Source organism: Cimex lectularius, unplaced genomic scaffold, assembly GCF_000648675.2.
Source record: "Cimex lectularius strain Harlan isolate CLEC.00 unplaced genomic scaffold, Clec_2.1 scaffold29, whole genome shotgun sequence".
Taxonomy (NCBI): domain Eukaryota; kingdom Metazoa; phylum Arthropoda; class Insecta; order Hemiptera; family Cimicidae; genus Cimex; species Cimex lectularius.
This window is the reverse complement of record NW_019392675.1, coordinates 1,395,263-1,416,219: the sequence shown is the minus strand read 5'-3', so window position 1 is coordinate 1,416,219 and position 20,957 is coordinate 1,395,263. Positions and strand designations below refer to the sequence as shown.

The 20,957-nt window shown below is 35.2% G+C and overlaps 1 protein-coding gene across 1 annotated transcript; it reads left to right on the top strand.

The window, feature by feature from the left end:
- Positions 1-1,023: 1,023 nt before the first annotated feature.
- LOC106661723 (lipopolysaccharide-induced tumor necrosis factor-alpha factor homolog) lies at positions 1,024-19,203 on the top strand. The gene is made up of 5 exons (XM_014385282.1): positions 1,024-1,147; positions 1,207-1,323; positions 18,567-18,653; positions 18,711-18,843; positions 18,940-19,203. Exons 1-5 carry the CDS (start codon positions 1,039-1,041, stop codon positions 19,040-19,042), a joined length of 549 nt encoding a protein of 182 aa, XP_014240768.1. The 5' UTR covers positions 1,024-1,038; the 3' UTR covers positions 19,043-19,203.
- The last annotated feature ends 1,754 nt before the right edge of the window (positions 19,204-20,957 follow it).

Genomic DNA, 20,957 nt, shown 5'->3' with positions numbered 1-20,957 from the left:
TTTGTGCACATGTTAGTTCATAATTTCAATCCCTTTTCCATCTGACCAAAGTAGGGGATTTCATAATTCATTATATATAAAATTATCAGTTAGCATCTTTCGCTAAATTTATATCTCACAGACACATTGAAGGATCATGCTGAGTGCTACCAGATAACGACCAGCTTTTGGTACAAAATATCTACACAGACATTCTTTTAAAAATCTATATAAATGAGAACAGGCAAAAATTAAACATTTTCATTGGCCGTCTAATAAATCAATAACATCACATGGTTTCTTTTTAGAATCTTCGTATGAAATATGGGAGACTGATTATCCCCAATATTTTTTCAAAGCTCTGGAAAGCTTTTGTTTTCACAGAAGTGATAAAGTATGTTTTCAGATATTTGTTTTCAAAAGATAAGCATATCTTGAACCACTTGTCTGCCTTACTGAATATGCCTGAGAAAATACTAAGTTTCTGAACGAAGAATAGCAGGGTTATTGAATCAGTAATAAGCGATCAAAGTCCAAACAGCTTAAAGATTTGACCTTTCCTTAGGTCAACTTGATTATTTGAAACTTAATTTACTATTTTGTGCAAGTTGAAGTTAAAGTTAATGGTTTAGTTTTGATATAGTTTCTTTTTCTTGAGACTAATTTGCTTTCTACTTCCTTCTTTTGCTTCCTATCCTTTCACGCCCACCTTATTTTCCAGATTTCTATGGTTCATTTTACATCTTTTTTCTGTCAATCCCAAGTTGAAATGCCCGCATGATAGCAAAGCCTGAAAGATGCAGGAAGCAGATTAATAAAAATGCCCAAGAATCCAAGAAAGAGGGAACGAGAGCGAGAGACAACATGCGGACATCTTCTGAAGGTTTAATGAAATATAAAACGAGAGTGGGAAGATCAGGATGATCAAGGATCGTATAAACCGTAAGCTTTTTATGTTACCATGGTTTTTAAGATAGAGTAAGAATTGATTGATAGTATTGGTAGAATTTTATAATGCGGTGTCGAAAGGAAGTATACTATTTTCCCGGGACGAAGTGCATGTCGTTAAGACGAAACCTGAGGTCGTTACAAACGGGTTCGGATATTTGCGTAATAGCGCCAAAATCTTTGGAAAGGCCGTTGAAATACGTGCAATACGTCGATACAAGTACGACTGTCCATATAACACCTCTAGAAAATAGATTTTTTACAAAGGGTATTTTTCAGCTTTCGACAAAAGTCGCCACGGACCGGCATGCGAGGAAGAGATTTGCTGTTCTTGCAATTCTTCGAAAGAAAGCGACCGTCGATCCTTATATCGAACGCCTTCGTTTTCTTACACAGGTAAGTTTTGAACCGTACAGTTTGATCCTTTTTCGTCACTTTTTCAGCCAATAAGCAAAAAATGTTAGGGATATAAGCAGGGAGAGGCAAAATACTCCTTTCATTTCTGCAATTTCTATTTGCTGGCTATTGATTACGTCTTTACCTACAACATGAGCTTTCTCCTTATCGATCATCAGAAACTTGGTTTCATTGAAAAACATTTCGCTTCTATTTCACTTAGTAAGACATTTGAATTTAGTGATAATACTTCTCCTTACTACAAAAAGTTAGGTTTAGGGTATAAACAGGGAGAGGCAAGACACTGATTTCTTCCAGGTTGGCAGTTTCTTTTTGCGGGATTTTGTTTTTTCGTAGGCTGCATTGAAAAACAACTGGCTTAATATTTTACTTAGTAAAATATCTAACTTTGACGAAAATATTACATCTTACTACCAAATATCAAAGTTATAAATAGGGAGACATTGATTCCTTACATCGAAATCTTCCTTTTCTTACACAGATAAGATTCGATTTTATGGTTTGATCTTTTTTTTTTTTTAAATAGTTTTTCAAAGTCCTGAGGAAGGCGTCAAATACATCAGAAAGCTCGACAGCAGAAAAACAAGTTGGTTTTTTTCACCTACATGGCTTCATCCCTGATCTCTCTACTTCAATATTTAACTATACTTTTCATCACTTTTCTAATTTTTCAACCGGTAGGGAAAAAGACTCCTGGGTTAGGTTTCATTCATTCATTAGACATTTTCAAGGGTTATGTTCAAACAATGAGTCATCTACCGTACATGTAGACAGAAGCAATGTCAGGGTTATAAGCAGGGAGAGACAAGACACTGATTCCTTCATGTTGTTTCCCTTTATGGGATTTTGAAAAACCTCCCTTTTCATTTATCATAATTAAACATATCAATTTTATGACAATACTTCTTACTAAAAATTGTCGGAGTATAAGCAGGGAGATTGATTGACTGTTGATTACTTCCACTTCTGGAATCACAAGCCTTTCCTACAATTCACGTCGAGAGACATGCTCTGATGATCAGTTTTCTAATACACGAAATCCTGTTAGCTGGCTAAAACTTCTGTGAATCTATCTTTTTCAAAAAGTGAAAAAGTAAAGTCTATTTTTCCTGACATGGCGTGTTAAAACATTGACAATTTTAAGGGGCGTTTTTGTTGGTTATTTGAGATTTATTCCAGTGGATCTGAGCTTTTAAACCTTAATTACAATTAGAAAGTGTTTTATTTCACACAATCGTAATAATGAGGGTTAAGGTCCTTTTTTATACTTCAAATCTTCTCCAAAATCTGTCATCGGGGCTTTTAATCCTTTTAAAAAGATAGTTCCTACTGACAGTAAGTTGTTTTCAACGATCCGGATTTCGAGCTTTTAGCTCATCATCAGGTTGAAGGAGTTCTACAACCACCTCTCTCGACATGAATTGCAAAAGTATTAGTTTAATTAGTTAATCAAAAGTTTTATTATCTTTTGCAATTCATGTCGAGAGACGTGGTTGTAGAACCCCTTCAACTGACGATGAGCTAAAAGCTCGAAATCCGGATCGTTAAAAACAACTTACCGAGAGTAGGAACTATCTTTTTAAGAGGATTGAACACCGCCTCACTCCATCATTCGTAATTTATATTTGGACTTTTTTTCCTTCTCGTTGCAATCCATATTTGAAAATGATTGAAAAAAAAATTACACTAAGTCCAGTGAAACACGGTTAAATCATACTACAAAAAAAATTTCTTCTTAAAAATTAAATAAATAAATCAAATTAATTAATAAAAACTATTATTATCGTACAACTATTATCATACAACTACAAAAAAACTTCTTAAAAATTAAATAAATAAATAAAAATAATTAATAACAACTATTATTATCATACAACTACAAAAAAACTTCTTAATAATTAAATAAATAAATAAAATTAATTAATAAAAACTATTATTATCATACAACTACAAAAAACTTCTTCTTAAAAATAAAATAAATAAATAAAATTAATTAATAAAAGCTGTTATATAACTACAAAAAAACTTCTTAAAAATTAAATAAATAAATAAAATTAATAAATAAAAACTATTATTATTTGATATATATACAAAGACAGGGTGCATTTCTGGGTGAAGATTTAAACAATATAAACTTTGCAAAATAATTATTCAAATATGGATTAACGTAAATATTTAATAATGTTTCACCCGAAAGGAATTTTGTAACAAAATATTATTCTTTTCATTCAACTTCTATGATGAATCAGGCAAGATTCGTGCTTATAACGTAAATACTGCATTAAGCAGATTTATTTATGGTATGAATCATGTTTTGTCGACTGTCGCAAGTTCCTTCCTGATGAAAGACGTGAACGTAGCCAAACTCCGTTATAGAAAATGTCTGTGGATACTTTCTGTAAACGGTCACGTTATTTTTATCAAAGAACATCCTGAATTGTTTAATTTTGTGATGATTAAACAGCAGTTTGATCAGGTAATTTCAACCTATATTCACAAAACACGAACTTAGATCTGCATTACATTTGTCTTTGAACAGTACCTCGTTTATTGATTTAAAAAAATGTTTAAAATGAGTTCCGTGTTTGTATTTTAAGAAGAATGTCCAATTTTACATCAAAACATTCCCCTGGGTTGGATTGAGCACACAAAATTTTTTCCAGGGTTTCATTTTTGAACTAGTCTGTTCAAGGATGTAAAAAAACTCTAAATTGCCCAATTAAAATGTAGACAATACGGTAGTTAATTATTTATTCATTTTTTGAAAGATACCTTTTAAAAGGAGCATCTATATTCTGTATGACTCGTAGTTTTAAAATGTTTCTAGGTCATTCACTGCTTTACGTGCCATGCTACTGACAAAAAATCATTCTTCCTTGCAGAAAATTGTTGAAATTTAGTACATTCCCCCTGATTAAAAATTAATGAAAAAAAGGACCTTTTCCGTTAATGTGCCTCACGACCGCTAAGATCTCTCTCCGGTCCTCAATGAAATGCTCCTTTAAAGGAAATCGTAAATACTGAAAAATTTTATTTTAGAAAATCCGTGTAATAATAATTAAGAGATGTGTGATGTTTAGTGACCGTTAGTCAATTATTCGGACATCGTGAGATGCAGTCTGCAGAAAACATTTTCTTTATCGTGCCAACGTTTCGATCTTTTTTGAGATTATCTTCAGTGCTCAGGTTTCTTTTCTGCGTAATTGTGTCGTGCTAAGAGTGCCCAACACTTTGACAAAACAAACACTTTGAGCCCTGAAGATGATCTCAATAAAGATCGAAACGTTGTCACGATAAAGAAAATGTTTTTCTAAAAACCAACGTCACACCAGACCGCATTTCACGATCTCCGAATAATCAAAATATTTAAGAGGATAAATTGGAAATAAAGGAAATCAAGTTTGAGTCCCTGGGGGCCAAAATTTAACTATTTCACTAAGGATGTCTTCGATAACATCCACATTTCTTGCCATACATGACTACCGCCACATAAATTCGCATAGGTAGGAGTCCAATAAACTTCGGCGAGTACCCCACTGCCATTGCGTATGTGCACGGGTGGTCGGGTCGACAAAATTGAGAGAGTGGTTCATTGTCATATGGCGGAAACTAGTATCTTAGGATAAGGTTTCGTATGCCTTCTACTGATCGGAGATGATGATAGACCCGGCAGGAATCCGATCACGAATTATGGGGATGAGAGTGGCGGTTGATCTGTCCGGCGACTAGAAAACTTTCTCTCGTTTCGCGTCAATCGTCACCAAAAACCCACTGCCGTTGTAAGATTCTGCCAGTTTTGTTTTTCCGGCGCGAAAACAGCGGTTCATCTATTTTCACAGTGCGATGTCAATGTCCACAACCTGCACAAAATAGAGTTCGCACAGACTTGGTGCATGTAGTTGCACCAATCACACTTAACTCTCGTATGCCCAAGCGTTATTAGAAATGGAGACTGATTGCACGATCCGGAAACATTCTTCACAACTTCCTATAAAGTCTCAACGGGCTATAAAGGAGAGGAAGAACACAGGAGAGCATCAGATACAATGATATGGTATACAGATGGCTCCAAAACATACGAAGGAACCGAATCAGGCGTTTTGTGTACAAGCCCAAAACATGAGCAATCAAACTCATTAGGGAAGTACACTTTGTTGGAATGTAAATTTGAATTGTTATAAAAAAGGCGGAACATGAGCACTAACGCCTGTTCGTGTAAAAAGTGTTATACTTGTAAGACCTGTAGGCACGTGGATGTTTCATTAAATCAAGACGGTAAAATTAATATCTTTTTTAAAACACTTTTTCTTTTATTTCTTTAACCTACACACTTCGGTCTTTCAAGCAGAAATACATGCCATCAGTGCTTGTGCCCTGGAAACTCTTAAAAGAGGTTACACTGGCAAAAAATCCTCATAAGATCTGATAGCCAAGCAGCCATTAAAGCATTAGCATCACATCAAATCACATCAAAATTAGTCAATGAATGCATCTAAAATCTCCAAAACATGGGAAACACAAAACCTGATGGTATCTTGAGTGCCAGGGCACAGGGGAATTTTGGGTAACGACAAAGCAGACAGTCTGGCCAGAGGAGGATCTGCAAGACCATAGGCCCTGAACCTTTACTTGGGATGACAAAAACTAATATAGAATCCTCCATGGCAGAATGAATCCAAACAAAACAAAAGGGGAAGTGGATAAACTCTAGCAGTGCTAGACATAGTAAACTTATGATGAAACAATCCTCATCAAGACTGGCAAAACTCTGTTGCAATTGGAGAGGGCCAAACTCAGAGGAGTTGTAGGACTACTAACCGGTCACTGGCATCTGAGAAAACATCTACACAACATGGGTATATACAACGATATATTCCCATTTGCAGATTATGTAATGAGGAGGAGGAAATAGCCACTCATATCTTCGAATGCGAAGCAACAGCTCAATGGAGATTTAACCTAACGCACGGAAAAAACTTAGGGAATCAAATTGCAGCAGCGACAGTCAATGACCTGATACTTGTAAGGAGGAGGATTGAGTCTATTGCACTGAACTAAGGAAGTAGGAAGGTACAATAAGCCAGAAGGCTGCAGTGCCTAGGGAGCGCAAACCCCGCATCCTAGTATCCTTTTTTACGCTAGCCCAAACGTATATGAACAGAACGATAGTCGAATATGGTCTTGAGCCAGTTAGATATGAGTTACTTCTTATCGCCATTTCCGCCTTGCACCCACGCTTGTAACACCTCCACTTGTCACGAGATCCTGTCAAATGCAGCCTCGCGTCGTGTCCTCACAGCTAGTGGAAGAAGGCCCTTTTCCTGAAGGAAACGAACTGCCGTTTCCTTGGTTTTGACAGCGTCGTATAGTGCGACAAAGTTCATTTTTATATACAACACATATGGTATACAACACAATACACCAATACATACAAGTACAGTACAATACATACAATACAATGGTATACAACAAAACACCTTGACTCAAATCATAAGATAAGATGGGATAAGAGCAGAAACCCAGTGACGTGACCTTTGTCTCGCTCTCTGTCACCGAGCGCGGTCGAGTGGGGCGGAGAAAGTCCGAAAAAATAGAACATCAAATCATACTAATTATAAATTTTATAAAAATTTGGCTCTTATATGATTACAATGTAGACTTAAACAGTTTGGATATAAGCTTCCATAGAAGGTAGAAATGAGGTCATGAACGTTCATCAAGGATCAAGTCCGCGTCTTTTCGTTGGCAGAGGAAGAACAACAATCACACATTGGTTTCAAAATTGCAAAACCGACCAGATCGAGCTGGCCTTGAGAGAAAAAATATAAAATATGGTCAGACCCAAAATTGTCAAAGCATGATGTCAGAGATTAAATTTGATCAATTTGATTTTACCTTTTTTGCATTGTTTTGTGTTTGTCAACTGCACATTTCTATCATTAAAACCTTCAAAAGTTAGTCATACTCGTTTTCTTGGTCACGCCCTACCCCTTCCATCCGCTTGTAAACGGCAAAAGCAAATTACCGTCAGTCGTGAAGAACGATTCCCAGTGTTAGTTTGTCCGTGTTCAGTTAATTTTATAAACAAGGTAAAAAAAATCAAAAATCTTTACATTTCTTTTTAAAAAAGACTCAAAATATAATTCTGAGTATATATTTAAAGTAAAATTATTGAAACTCATGTAGTACAGAATCTAATGTAATTACCATCGGTTTGAGTGGTAAAAATCGCCCAAAATGCTAATAAAACTCGTCTAATTATTGATTTACTGCATTATGCTTAAAAAAATTTAAATTCATTACAAAACGTTATGCTTAAATATTTTTTTAAAATGTAGAATCAGTTCAAAATCGTCCATTTATTTTTATTGCTGTATTAGGATTGTTATTATTATTAATAAATAATAAGAATGTTCCTTCTTTTTTGTATTTTGACGAAAGATCCAAAGTCAACTCAAGAGGTCGTTGAATTATCGATTGAGCAATAAAACTCCGATAAGGCCTCGATTTTATCGCAAAATTACTATTTTTCTGTAATACACGCACAAATTGCCATCCATCATTACAGCAATTGCTGCAAGTAATTTTTGTAAATAACTGGATGGATTTATTTAAAATATAAAATCAAATGAGTGGGTTTTTTCCGATTTTCGGGCAAGTTGTGAAATTATTAATTTTTTTTTAAGCCGGTTTAAGCCATCCTGTGCAACCCGCGTTGAATAATTAATTACGTGGCGTGTTGTTCCTTCCTTTGATATCAACGCAACACGTTTTCTTTTTATAATCTAATTTAATAAAAATTATTTATAAAAATTTGTAATCTTTCTCAAGAGATATCTTCTGTAGAAAAAGAAGAAGACTAAAAAAAATAATAAAAAGTGTTGAGAATAAATTTATATATTACATTTTTTAAAAATCCGTTTAAACTGATCTTTTCGTGACAACAAAGTGTAAAATTTGTTCAAATTAAAAATTACTTCAAATAATGGCGTAAAGCTTGTTTCAAAGTTCGAGCAATTTTTGTTCCAGAAATATTGTAAACGCGGTTATCTTTAAAGCTAACAAATTTTAAAGATAACAAAAATCTCCATGGTGTTTTACACCGTTCGATATATTGAGCAGACGAATGTAATATTTGAAAACCACGTCATGCTTCGTTTTTGGACTGTCTCTTTGGATTTTGGTCAGAATGAATTCTGTGAATGACAGTGGAAACGAAATAAATCTTTATCACAGGACGTTCAGATAAAAGAGCTATTTTTTTCTTATCTGGCAGTATAAACGAGTCAATTGATGTTAATTCTAACACTTTCTAACGAGGACAATTTTTTTTAGTTTCAAAATATTTTTTTTTTTTTGTATTTTACTGTGATTTTGTTTAATTCAAACAACACTTCCGATTTTTTTCTAAAATTTTGAGGTCTTCTTGACGATGGACGATTAGAGGATGTTTTTCTGTTCTGTAGCAGTATAAACGAGTCAATTGATTTTAATTCTAACACATTTCTAAAGAGGACAATTTTTTTAGTTTCAAAAAAATTTTTTTTTGTATTTTACTGTGATTTTGCCCAATTCAAACAACCCTTCCGATTTTTTCCTAAAATTTTGAGGTCTTCTTGACGATGGACGATTAGAGGATGTTTTTCTGTTCTGTAGCAGTATAAACGAGTCATTTGATTTAATTGGAAAACAAAAAAATTTCTTAGTTGGAAAATATATATATATTGTATTTTACTGTGATTTTGCCCAATTCAAATTTCAGTACCAATTTTCTCCTAAAATTTTGAGGTCTACTTGACGATGGACTATCAGAGGCTATTTTTCTGTTTTATAGCAGCATAAACGAGTCATTTGATTTAATTGGAACACATTTCTAAAGAGTGGAAAAATTTTTAGGTTGAAAATATATGTTTTTGAGTTTTACTGTGATTTTGCCCAATTCAAATTCCCGTACCGATTTTTTCCTAAAATTTTGAGGTCTGCTTGACGATGGACGATTAAAACTTTTTTCTTATCTCGCAGTATAAACGAGTCAATTGATTTTAATTCTATCACATTTCTAAAGAGAGGAAAATTTTTTTAGTTTTAAAATATATTTTTTTGTATTTTACTGTGATTTTGCCCAATTCAAACAACACTTCCGATTTTTTCCTAAAATTTTGAGCTCTGCTTGACGACGGACGATTAGAGCTATTTTTCTCTTCTGTAGCAGCATAAACGAGCCATTTGATTTAATTGGAAAACATTTCTAAGGAGAGAAAAAAATTTCGTAGTTGGAAAATTTATATTTTTTGTATTTTACCTTGATTTTGCCCAATTCAAATTTCACTTCGGATTTTTTTCCTAAAATTTTGAGGTCTGCTTGACGATGGACGATTAGAGCTATTTCTCTCTTCTATAGCAGTATAAACGAGTCATTTGATTTAATTGGTAAACATTTCTAAAGAGAGGAAAATTTTCCTATTTTGAAAATATATTGTTCCTTAATTTTACTGTGATTTTTCCCAATTCAAACAACACTTCCGATTTTTTCCTAAAATGGAGGTCTGCATGACCATGTACTATTTATTAGAGTTATATTCTAGTTAGTCTCTTCTGTCTCTTCTATAGAAACAAAGGTCGGATTAGCAGGGAATTTACTTTATTATTTTAGTGGATAAAAAATTATCTAGAGTTTGTATTTTAAGAGCTTTCGGATGAAATGGAAATCCAGTTGCACTATTGAGAAGATTAAAACTTCCAAAATCAGTTGTAAAAAATACACCAGGAACGCTAAAAAATCACACACAAACAGTGAACCAGGTCTGCCTATTCTCGCTAGTTTCCACTGATTTTTGTGCCTTTCGCCGTGTACTCTGGTTGGCCTATAATTTAGTTTTTAGATGTTGAAAAGCTATATCGCGTCTTCCACCAAACCGGGAGCACGTCAGAATGATCGAAAAATGAAACTTCGGGTTTCTTCACCTCTCCAACCTAAACATAGTAGGGTTTTTGCTTGTACTATTCTATTTTTAACTTATGTTACGAGAAATTCCCTGAGTGAGTTCCCAACTATGGGGAATTAGGTTGTACGAAGATCAGAATTTTTTGGGGAGGATTTTAGGAGGTCTGTAAAAATGCCAAAACATTGAAGCTGATAATGATAATGAAGTGCTAGGAAGCCAGGGGTATCCTAAGGTACTTCCCAAGCACTGCAGCCTAACGGTTTATTTGACTTTTCCTAGATTCTTAGATCAAGATTTGAACCTTCTTTTAAAAAGTAGTAGTTCATTGATGGTCACTACAATTCTTTTTCGCGCGCCTTCTTGATATTTTCGTAACTGGGTTTTTGGTACCCCTTAAAATGGCCGATATGGAATCCGATGACTGGTACAGATGAGCCGGATGATGCCCTATGCAGGTAGCAAGCGAAGACGGTCACGTGCCATGAGGCATAGGTTTCGCTAGACAAGTTGATCTCGAGATGTCGGGACGCCTCGGCGAGTCTGTACTTGTACCCAAAAGCAGGTTGTACTGCAAGCTCATCGGCTGCTGTCTGGAAGGCGGAACCATTATTGAAACAGGGCTAGTGGCTACTTTAGTTAACCTAGGTTGTCTCCATTGGGCGGTTGCTGCGCATTCGAAGATAAACATGAGTTGCAGTCTTCTTTACGTAACCTACAAATGAGGTCATTATTAAATATACCCTTGTTGGGTATGTGTTTTCTCAGATATCAGTAACCTATAGTTCTATCACCTTGAACTTTACCCTCTTTAACTTTTAGCAATGTATTTCTTAGTTTGGGTGAGGGTTCCTTAGTCAATTTTACTGTGTTTGGCATTGCTAGAGTTTGTTCACTTCTCCTTCTGTTTTGTAGGACCTCCAACTCATCAAAAAAAGGTGATGGTGACTCTTTGGTGAGATTCGTTTGGGCTGATTTACTACAGCTTCTTGAGTCCTGGCGAAACAACCAATGCCGAAGTGTATTGCTCTCAAAATGAAGCAATGCACCAGAAATTGGCATTATTGAAGCCGTGTTTTGTCAAAAACACCGGCACCCTGAGGGTTGAATGTCCTCTGCTATTGTGCGAACCCTTGTAAAAAAAAAAAAAAAATATTGCTAACTGAGAGAATAGGGTAGCTGGCCAAAAAGTATGTTAACGTTTCAAAAGTGTCAACAATTTTGCGCGTTCGTGTTAATTTCATTTCAAATGAATACCAAGGTCGGACCGTGATGGGTCAACTGAGCGTTTTGGGGTGTGGTGAAACATCGAAAAAAGCCAGCATTTCATCGTCCATCCGTTTATATTGCCCCAGTGGGATAATAATGCAAACCGACCTTGCCGCCAAGGTTTGCTGCCGACGAAAACATGACTAATTTTTTTCGAGATGATTGACCTCGATGATTCATACCTCCTAGATGGACCTTCATAATACGGAAACAAACTAGACGTACTTGATAATTGAAATATGATTTTTAGGTTAATGAGTACAAAATGCATTATTTTACCATAAAGAACGAATACAAGTTATTGAAAATGTAGAACACAGTGATAAAGGCCGAACCGGACGTTAAGGTGTACTGCAATTATGAAAAAAATGGTCCAGTACAGGATCAAACACAGAATCATCATCATCAGAAAAATGTAGAAATAATAGGAGCTTAGATATATTTTCCAAAAGGTTGAAAGTTGGAATATATAGAAAGTAATCGACTGTTTTTTTAATATTCAATCCTTTTCTCATATGCTAATTGAAACGAGCAGCTTAATTATTCAGGTATAATTGTACGGCTATTACGATTGAGAGCGTCAATGGGCACACGCAGGAACAAAACATCGTTAACACCGTTAGACTTTTATATTAATGGGAAAAAGAGAGGTGGAAGAAGGGACGGTGAGAGAGACAATGAGATTGAGTGATAGAGTGAGGTGGAATTTGACTGTCCCCGGCCTTCCTGGTCCGTATATCTTCGCTGGTTTTGTTTGTCAGATGCATTTCGACATTTTGCCATCCACACTGGTTGGTCTGTACATTATTTTGTCAATCGTTAGACGTTTATTGTTTGGTCTTTTCCGATCATTTAGTCTACCTATCCTCTTAGTTTTTTCAATGGGAAATACAGGCAAGAGTGGAATGTTAATTTTGCCGATGAAATCTTTCTCTTGGCGCCAAGGATAAGCGACCTGCAATCCAAAGTAAGGCCCTAAACATTACAGCCAAAGAAATAGGTGAGAATAAATCCTAGAATAGATAGCCCTCTGATGATAGAAGAATGACCATGAAGCACTTGATTTCTCTACCTCCTAGGAAGCGTGGTGTTAAAATTTGGAGAAACTGGGGACGTTGTGACGAAAAGAATTAGGAAAACCAATACAATTACAACGGATAAGAAGAAGCAAACCAAACTTTTAAACACGAATGTCAAATCCCTCTTATTATATTGATCTGACAATGAAGCTAGGAAAGTACCACAACCGTGACGAGTGCTCTCGAAGTTTTTCTGAACCTCTGTCTGCGGCGGATTCTCGAAATATGGCGGCCTGAGCAAATATGCTATGTCAGCTTTCCACCACCATCTATACATGCTGAAATACATCAAAGAAAATGGAAATTGGTAGGGCATACACTGAGAAAAAGGGACGGCGCCGTCTAGAAAAACATCAGAGCTTCCTAAACTTTATAGCCAGGGAAGTAGTTATCAACACTTCCAAACTTCGAAGGTGTTCACATCGATCAACAAACCGTTTGCAAGCTCCAGTTTGTTTTCTTTAAAAAAAAATCATTTAACACAAAAAACACTCCACCTCTTCCTTCTCAAACAAATACAGAATCCTCATCACAGAATGGATGGAAAACAAAAAGGAGAAGTGCATAAACTCTAGGGGCGCTAGATACAGTAAATTTATGCTAAAACAATCCTCACCAAGACTGGCAAACTCATTGCTGCAGTTGGAGAGAACCAGACTCAGAGGAGTGATAGGTCTATTAACCGATCACTGGCATCTGAGTTATCTAACATGGGCGTATATAACGATGATCTACTTGCAGATTATGTAATGAGGAGGAAGAAACAGCCACCCACATCATCTTCGAATAAGAAGCAACGGCTCAATTGAGAGCATAACCTAGCATACAGAAAAAAACCTAGGGAATGATGTAGCAGCAATAGTCAGTGACCTAAAACTTCTGAGAAGAACGATGTAGTCGATTGCACTGAACTAATGAACTAGGAATGTACAATAAGCGAGAAGGCTGCAGTTCCTGGGGAACACAAACCTCGCTTCATAGTATCCTCATCACCATCATCATCTCAACACATTCATCCCAAAACTGGATTTTTCTTTTGAAGGCGTGAACTAATGAAAATATCTTATAAATACGACATTGTCATTTCTTTTCATTGAAAACGGTGGTCAATGTGACATGGTCGATCAACAACATAAGTCTTCAGAACGGAATCCCTGTATTCGAGAGGCAGCCACCTCACTTTTGTATGGTGGTAATGATGAATGCTTCCCATATCGTCGCACAGTATTGCGAAAAATCTTGTCTTCAATGGCCTCGACTTGATATAATTAATAATTTGAACAGACTCATCCAAAACTTTCTTAAAAGAGGTTGGCATCTGTTTCACAGCTAAAGCACTGTTTGTGGAGAACACAATGACTGATGCTGCAAAATAAAAACTTTCGTTTTCAATATTCATTATTCTTGGGTTTTTGAATTTTATTTACTCATTCTCTATTTTTGTTGTAACTATTTCTTCTGGGGAGTTTGCCGCTGGCCCCCTAGTTAAGGTCGGCGGACCACAGTTTGGGAAGCCCCGCTATAGTGGAACCCGCAAGGAAGATTGCACAAGTGAGACATGGATACTATCCACTGATCGTTTCCTAGTGGAAAGGAACTTAGGACAGTCAGAAAGTCGTGGAGAGAGGACAGGAGTTGTACAGCTGGCAGAGAGGGATGGAAGAACGTCGTGCTCGCCCTATGATCTACTGTGAGCGACAGGAATTAAGTCAATTCAAAGATCCTCTCAGTGTTGGGTGTCTTTCACAGTAAAGCATAAATAACATTTTTTGTTTAATTTTTTAAATTTTCGCACGTTGAAAATTGAGTGGCATTAAAAACCAGCTTCTCATTGGAACGTCGCGTTGGCGTGTGATCCGCGGGTTAACTCTTACTATGTATTTCATGGCGAGAAACGTGGTTGTATGATGATGATGATGAGCTATAAGCTTGAAATAGTTTAAAACAACTAACTGTGATTAGGAGCTATCTTTTAAAAAAAAATGTTTCATCTTGAGGCCTTTAAAGTTGATGGACTAGTAGATTGGTCGTTTCTGAACATTTTGGTCCACCTCAAAATCCAACAATAGACCCGTATATCCTCGTTCGCATTGTTTCTTAGATGCGTCCGGCCTTTCGCCTTTTTTGGTTGGTCCATGTATTGTTTTGTGATTCGGTGGATCATCAAAAGTTACATAGTTTTAAATTCATTAATTTCGTGGTCCGCTTGACCAATTAATATATTACAATTAATTAAGGTTTTTTGGTTGAGATAAAAANAGGAGGGAAAATTCAAAAGGTGGGGTTGAGATGGGAAGTTAGTGTCCGAGTGGATCGAGGTCACGATAGCTCAAGTGGTAGAGCAGCGGCGTATCTAGCCGAAGATTGTGGGTTCGAATCCCGCTTGTGCCATTGACTTTTTTATCTCAACCAAAAAACCTTAATTAATTGTTACATAGTTTGGTCATTCCGATCATTTAGGTCTATCTATCCATCCTCGCAGTTCTGACCACCCAGGCGCGTTTCGGCTTCTCGCCATCTTCTGTGCTGAGTAGTTTTTACATTAAAGCAAAAATAACACCTTTTTTCTATAATTTCCTCTTGAGGCCTGCAGGGTAATGAAGTGGCCGTTTCCGGACATTTTGTCTTCACCGAAATCCGAAAACAGACTGGTGATGACGACAAGCCATAACGAGTCTGACAAACCAAACTGCGGGTTCGTCACCCCGCAGGCCACGAGATGATTCATATAAACTATGTTTAGGAGAAAAACAAGAAAAATAGAAAACAACGGTGACAGAGCAGTGTAAGTGAGAGGGAAAGACAAAAGACCTCTTATCATCATGGTCCGTCTATCCTCGCTGGTTTTGTTTGTTAGATACTTAACTAACTTTAAGACGCAAAACAGTGAATCGAAATACAATCAAGCCAGAAAACTAATCCTGACGGGAAAGCGAAAGCGGCAATAATCATGTGAAGGTCGAAAAACAATGAAAGACCACACAAGAAAAAAAGGTTCGATAAAACTGGCTCTGTATTGTTCAAAATGAACGTTACTTGTACTCACGCCTTTTCCCCCGATATTATCTTATTTAAATGTTTATTAGCTTTGAAAATTTGATAATATATGCTGAAAGGGACGACCGAATACCAAGATAATAGAAATTTGAATAACGGCCTTCATAGCAATCTTTTAAGGAAAAAAAACCGTGGTTGTGCAAAACTTAAACTGTTTTCGATATTTTTATAAATAGGCTCTAATTCAGAAAGAGAACAGGAAGTCCAAAAATTTTGGACAGTAGAAAGACAAGAGCTGAAATTGAACTTTTCTTAGAATGAAATACCTTTTTACAACCTTTATATACACGACGAATTTGAATAGAAACAAAAACATTTTAATAGCTCGTATTTCAACTTCATCATATACATCTCTTGAGTAGTCGCTGCCTTCAAAAATGCGTCAGCCTCAATTTTATGAACTGTTTCTAAAGTTGTTAAACCATGTAAAACGTAGATGTCACACTAATGAAGGAAAGTTAAATTTGGGAGTCATTTGCATAAAAGTGATGGAGCAATATTTACTGGTTTTGGGAAAGTCATTAATCTTCCTTTTTTATTAATTATGATTTTATTTTTATTTATTAATAGTTTAATTTTTTTAAGTTATTTATTTATTTTTAACTGAAATTATTTATAGGGCTCTAATAAAAAATACAATTTTACAGAAAATTTAATTATTTGAATTAATTTACAAAAACTAAAAAACTACTAAAAAAGTAAAAAATTGCTTGTGTTTAGAAAAATACAAAAAGAGAAAAAAAAATTAAAGAACACACAGGCCTGTTTTCTATCAGAAAATGCAAATCGCTATCCTCATCAAAGAATTCAACCATCCATTTCAAAATTGCCTTTTTGTAGAAAAATCGAATCCCCTTTTTTCATTTCAGAAGGGATAAAGTTTAATCCAGTGCATTGCTTATATTATTGTTCAGTTATAATATAACAGAAAAAAAGGAAGCACAGTTACTTGAACTTCGAGGAATTCCAGGAGGTATAGGTATTGGAGAGAATTACTTAAAGGCTTATTTGGGATGGAAACTAATTGAGTCAAAAAGAAAGAATGGAACTAGCAACACGAAGAAGACAATGTACATGAAAGATAAAGTTTTAAGTTTAGCAAGGAGAAAAGGGAATGTTTAAGGTTTCAAAGGCTTTAGAAAAATCACGAAGGAAAATAATGGTGATTTTATATTGGTCAATAACAGTTGGTATGTCTGTGGAGAGTTTTAGAATAGCTATTTGATTTTCAATTAGAAGATAATATCAAAATTATTCACCTTTAATATATTATTACAATAACGTATCCAAGAATTGCTGATCAATACATCATACAGTTATAAATGCAAACAAAACTGATTACTGATTTATTTATGCTCAGCTAAGCACATGCTTGTATGGTATGATATGGTATGGTAAAAAAGGATACTAGGAAGCGGGTTTTGCGCTCCCCAGGCACTGCAGCCTTCTGGCTTATTGTACCTTCCTAGTTCCTTAGTTCAGTGCAACAGACTCAATCCTTCTCCGTAGAAATATCAGGTCATTGACTGTCACTGCTGCAATTTGATTTCCTAAGTTTTTTCCATATGTTAGGTTGAATCTCCATTGAGCTGTTGCTTCGCATTTGAAGATGATATGAGTGGCTGTTTCCTCATCATCATTAAATAATCTGCAAATGGGAATATATCGTTGTATATACCCATGTTGTGTAGATGTTTTCAAAGATGCCAGTGACCGGTTAGTAGTTCTACAACTCCTCTGAGTTTGGTCCTCTCCAGTTGCAGCAATGCTTTTGCCAGTCTTGGTGAGGGTTGTTTCATCATAAGTTTACTATGTCTAGCACTGCTAGAGTTTATCCACTTTGTTTGGATCCATTCTGCGATGGAGGATTCTATATTTGTTTTTGTTATCCCAAGTATAGGTTCAGGGCCTGTGTGTGGTCTTGCAGATCCTCCTCTGGCCAGTCTGTCTGCTCTCTCCTTATCCAAAATTCCCCTGTGCCCTGGCACCCAAGATATCATCAGGTTGTTGTGTTTCCCCAGGTTTTGGAGATTTTAGATGCGTTCACTGACTAATTTTGATGTGATTCTTTTACATGCTAATGCTTTAATGGCTGCTTGCTATCAAATCTTATGAGGATTTTTTTGCCAGTGTAACCTCTTTGAAGATTTTCCAGGGCACAAGCATTGATGGCATGTATTTCTGCTTGAAAGACCGAAGTATTCTTCCCTAATGAATTTGATTGCTCATGTTTTGGGCTTGTACAGAAAACACCTGATCCGGTTCCTTCGTTTGTTTTGGAGCCATCTGTATACCATATCATCGTATCCGATGCTGTCCTGTGTTCTTCCTCTCCTTTATAATCCGTTGAGACTTTATAGGAAGTTGTGAAGAATTTTTCCGGGATCATATAATCAGTCCCCATTTCTAATAATGGGTGTCTGGCACATGCGTGTACATGCACCCCATTCGCTCAATTAGGGTGGTTCCTCCATCACCTTTTACACGTATTATATAATAACTAACCTAATTGAGGGTCGATTGGGCACTCAATATTCCGCCATCGACCCTCTCACACTTCACATTCGTGCTAATAAATACATTCACTCTCAACACACATGGGGCACAAAGCTGTTAGCAGAATGCACAAAAAGGTTAGGAATCAGAACACGAGACCCAGATTCTCGCTGCTGTTTAGCACAATTCTCATAACGGGTAGCATTCCTACATGCTCTCTATATGGAACCAAAGAATGGAACCCTTTTTCAAGCAAAAAAAAAAAATTTTTTAAATGATTAAGAATTTAAATTTTATACAATAAGATTATTTAGTTTATTTTTGTACTATTTCAAATACAACAGTAGTGTTAATAATTAATATTAATTATTTGTCTCAGTACTCAATATGAATTATCCAAAGGAAGCACCTCCTCCATATGGCATGGCTGTTCCACCACCAATTCAACCAGCATCTGTCCCTCAAGGTATATATATGAGAATATTTTTAAATTTTATTTATTTTTTTTTTAATTTCATTTCAGTTGTAATCGCTGCTTCATTTGGCCCTGAACCACAGACTTTGACATGTCCTTCCTGTCACACTGTCATTGTCACAAGAGTGGAACGCGAGAGCACAGTCAAAACGCACATATTGGCTGGGGTTATATGTTTACTGTAAGACTATTATTATTTATTTTTTAATCAATACACCTTATACAAATATCCTTCCTAAAGAAAGACTTTACACAAACATTTCATTTGTTACTATAGCTGCTGTCCATTATTCTGGGTTCCATACTGTATTGACTCGTGCCAGGCAACGAACCACTACTGTCCCAAATGTGGCGCCCATCTCGGAATCTATGATCGGTGAACAACTTACAATCCTGTTTTTTTTTGTGTTTTTTTTCTTGTTTTTTACCAAATGTTAACTTTATGTGAGTTAATGCTTATACTTATTATACTATTATTAGACAACTGTCAAAAAAACAATTTGTGTATACATTAAAACATATCCACATTATGCTATTATAACTAGTTCTTCTTCTTTCCCAACTTCATTTGTTGTTGCAATCATTCTGGTTTGCATATCTTTGTTGCTTCAGACTGTAAGATGCAGGTATTTCACTATTTTCAGTGGACAGGCTCTGTTTTTTTTTTTTTTTTTTAATAAATTTTTTTTTTATAAATTGAGCTATATTTGTAATAAACGTCAAAGCAGCAAGGGTGGGCAAACCAGTATAATTGAAGATAATTCAAGCTGCTGATATCACCAAACTATTTTACTTACAGGAAAAAAGCAAAGAAACGTTGACTTCCTGCCTCTTCTTCTACTATTTTGCAGGTTAATATATATAATCACTTATATTATATATAATCACTTTATATATAACATTTTTCAATCAAATAAAACCTTTTTTCAATCAAATGAAACTTTTTGCAATCAAATGAAACCTTTTTTCAGTCAAATGAAACCTTTTTCCAAGCAAATGAAACCTTTTTTTCAAGCAAATGAAACCTTTTTTCAAGCAAATGAAATTATTTTCCCAAGCAAAGGAAACTTTTTTCAATCAAATGAAACCTTTTTTCAATCAAATGAAATCTTTTTTCAAGCAAATGAAACTTTTTTCAAGCAAATGAAACCTAAAGCCTAATGATCATAGTATGTAGAGGAATAAATAAATGACATTATAGTACTAACAATAATTTTTATGATAATTGAATATTAATATTACAATAATTGAATTGTAAGACTTGACCAATTAATATCTTTCAATAAATTAAGGTTTTTAGTTGAGATAAAAAAGTCAATGGCACGAGCGGGATTCAAACCCACGATCTTCGCCTTGATACGCCGCTGCTCTACCACTTGAGCTATCGTGACCTCGATCCGCTCGGACATCAACTTCCCATCTCAACCACACCTTTTGGATTTTGGATCCTTGGCAAAAAGGAGGGAAAATCCAAAAGGTGTGGTTGCGATGGGAAGTTGATGTCCAAGTGGATCGAGGTCACGATAGCTCAAGTGGTAGAGCAGCGGCGTATCAAGCTGAAGATCGTGGGTTCGAATCCCGCTCGTGCCATTGACTTTTTTATCTCAACTAAAAACCTTAATTTATTGAATTAAATATATAGGTCAAAGCGGTAGAGAAATAAAAACAAGAGTAAAAGAACACTTGCCTAAATCGAGCAAATTTTTGGAATTTAAAGATCACTTAAGAAACAAAACAATTTCAATTCAAATTTAAATACAACAGTGTTACATAGTTTCAACAAAGGGAGAGAGCTAGATTGGTTTGAGAAATTTGAAAATAAAAAATGTAAAATTGAACACGGTGATGAATGTATTGGNATATTTTATATAGATTTTTTTTAATGAAAACTTAAAATCCTGCATTATTTTCCGGACAACCCAATATTAATAATATAAGAGATTTTGATCTGCCTCTCATTTTAAATATGTACATAAATAATATTAAACGTCCAAATAATTAAATTAATTATTTTAATTTTTATTATTTTTATAATATAGTTATTTGTTGATAATTGCTTATGTTTCATTTGCTTGAAAAAAGGTTTCATTTGCTTGAAAAATGGTTTCATTTGATTGAAAAAATGTTTCATTTGGTTGAAAAAAGTTTCATTTTACTGAAAATGCTATAAAGTAATTTGTAATAAGAATTTTTAATAACCCACTTTTTTATTGACTGGATATCTTGTAAAAAGGGTTTAATAAAAGTTCAAAGTGGGACTTAAAATAATATAATTGTTATCTTCACAAAACATAC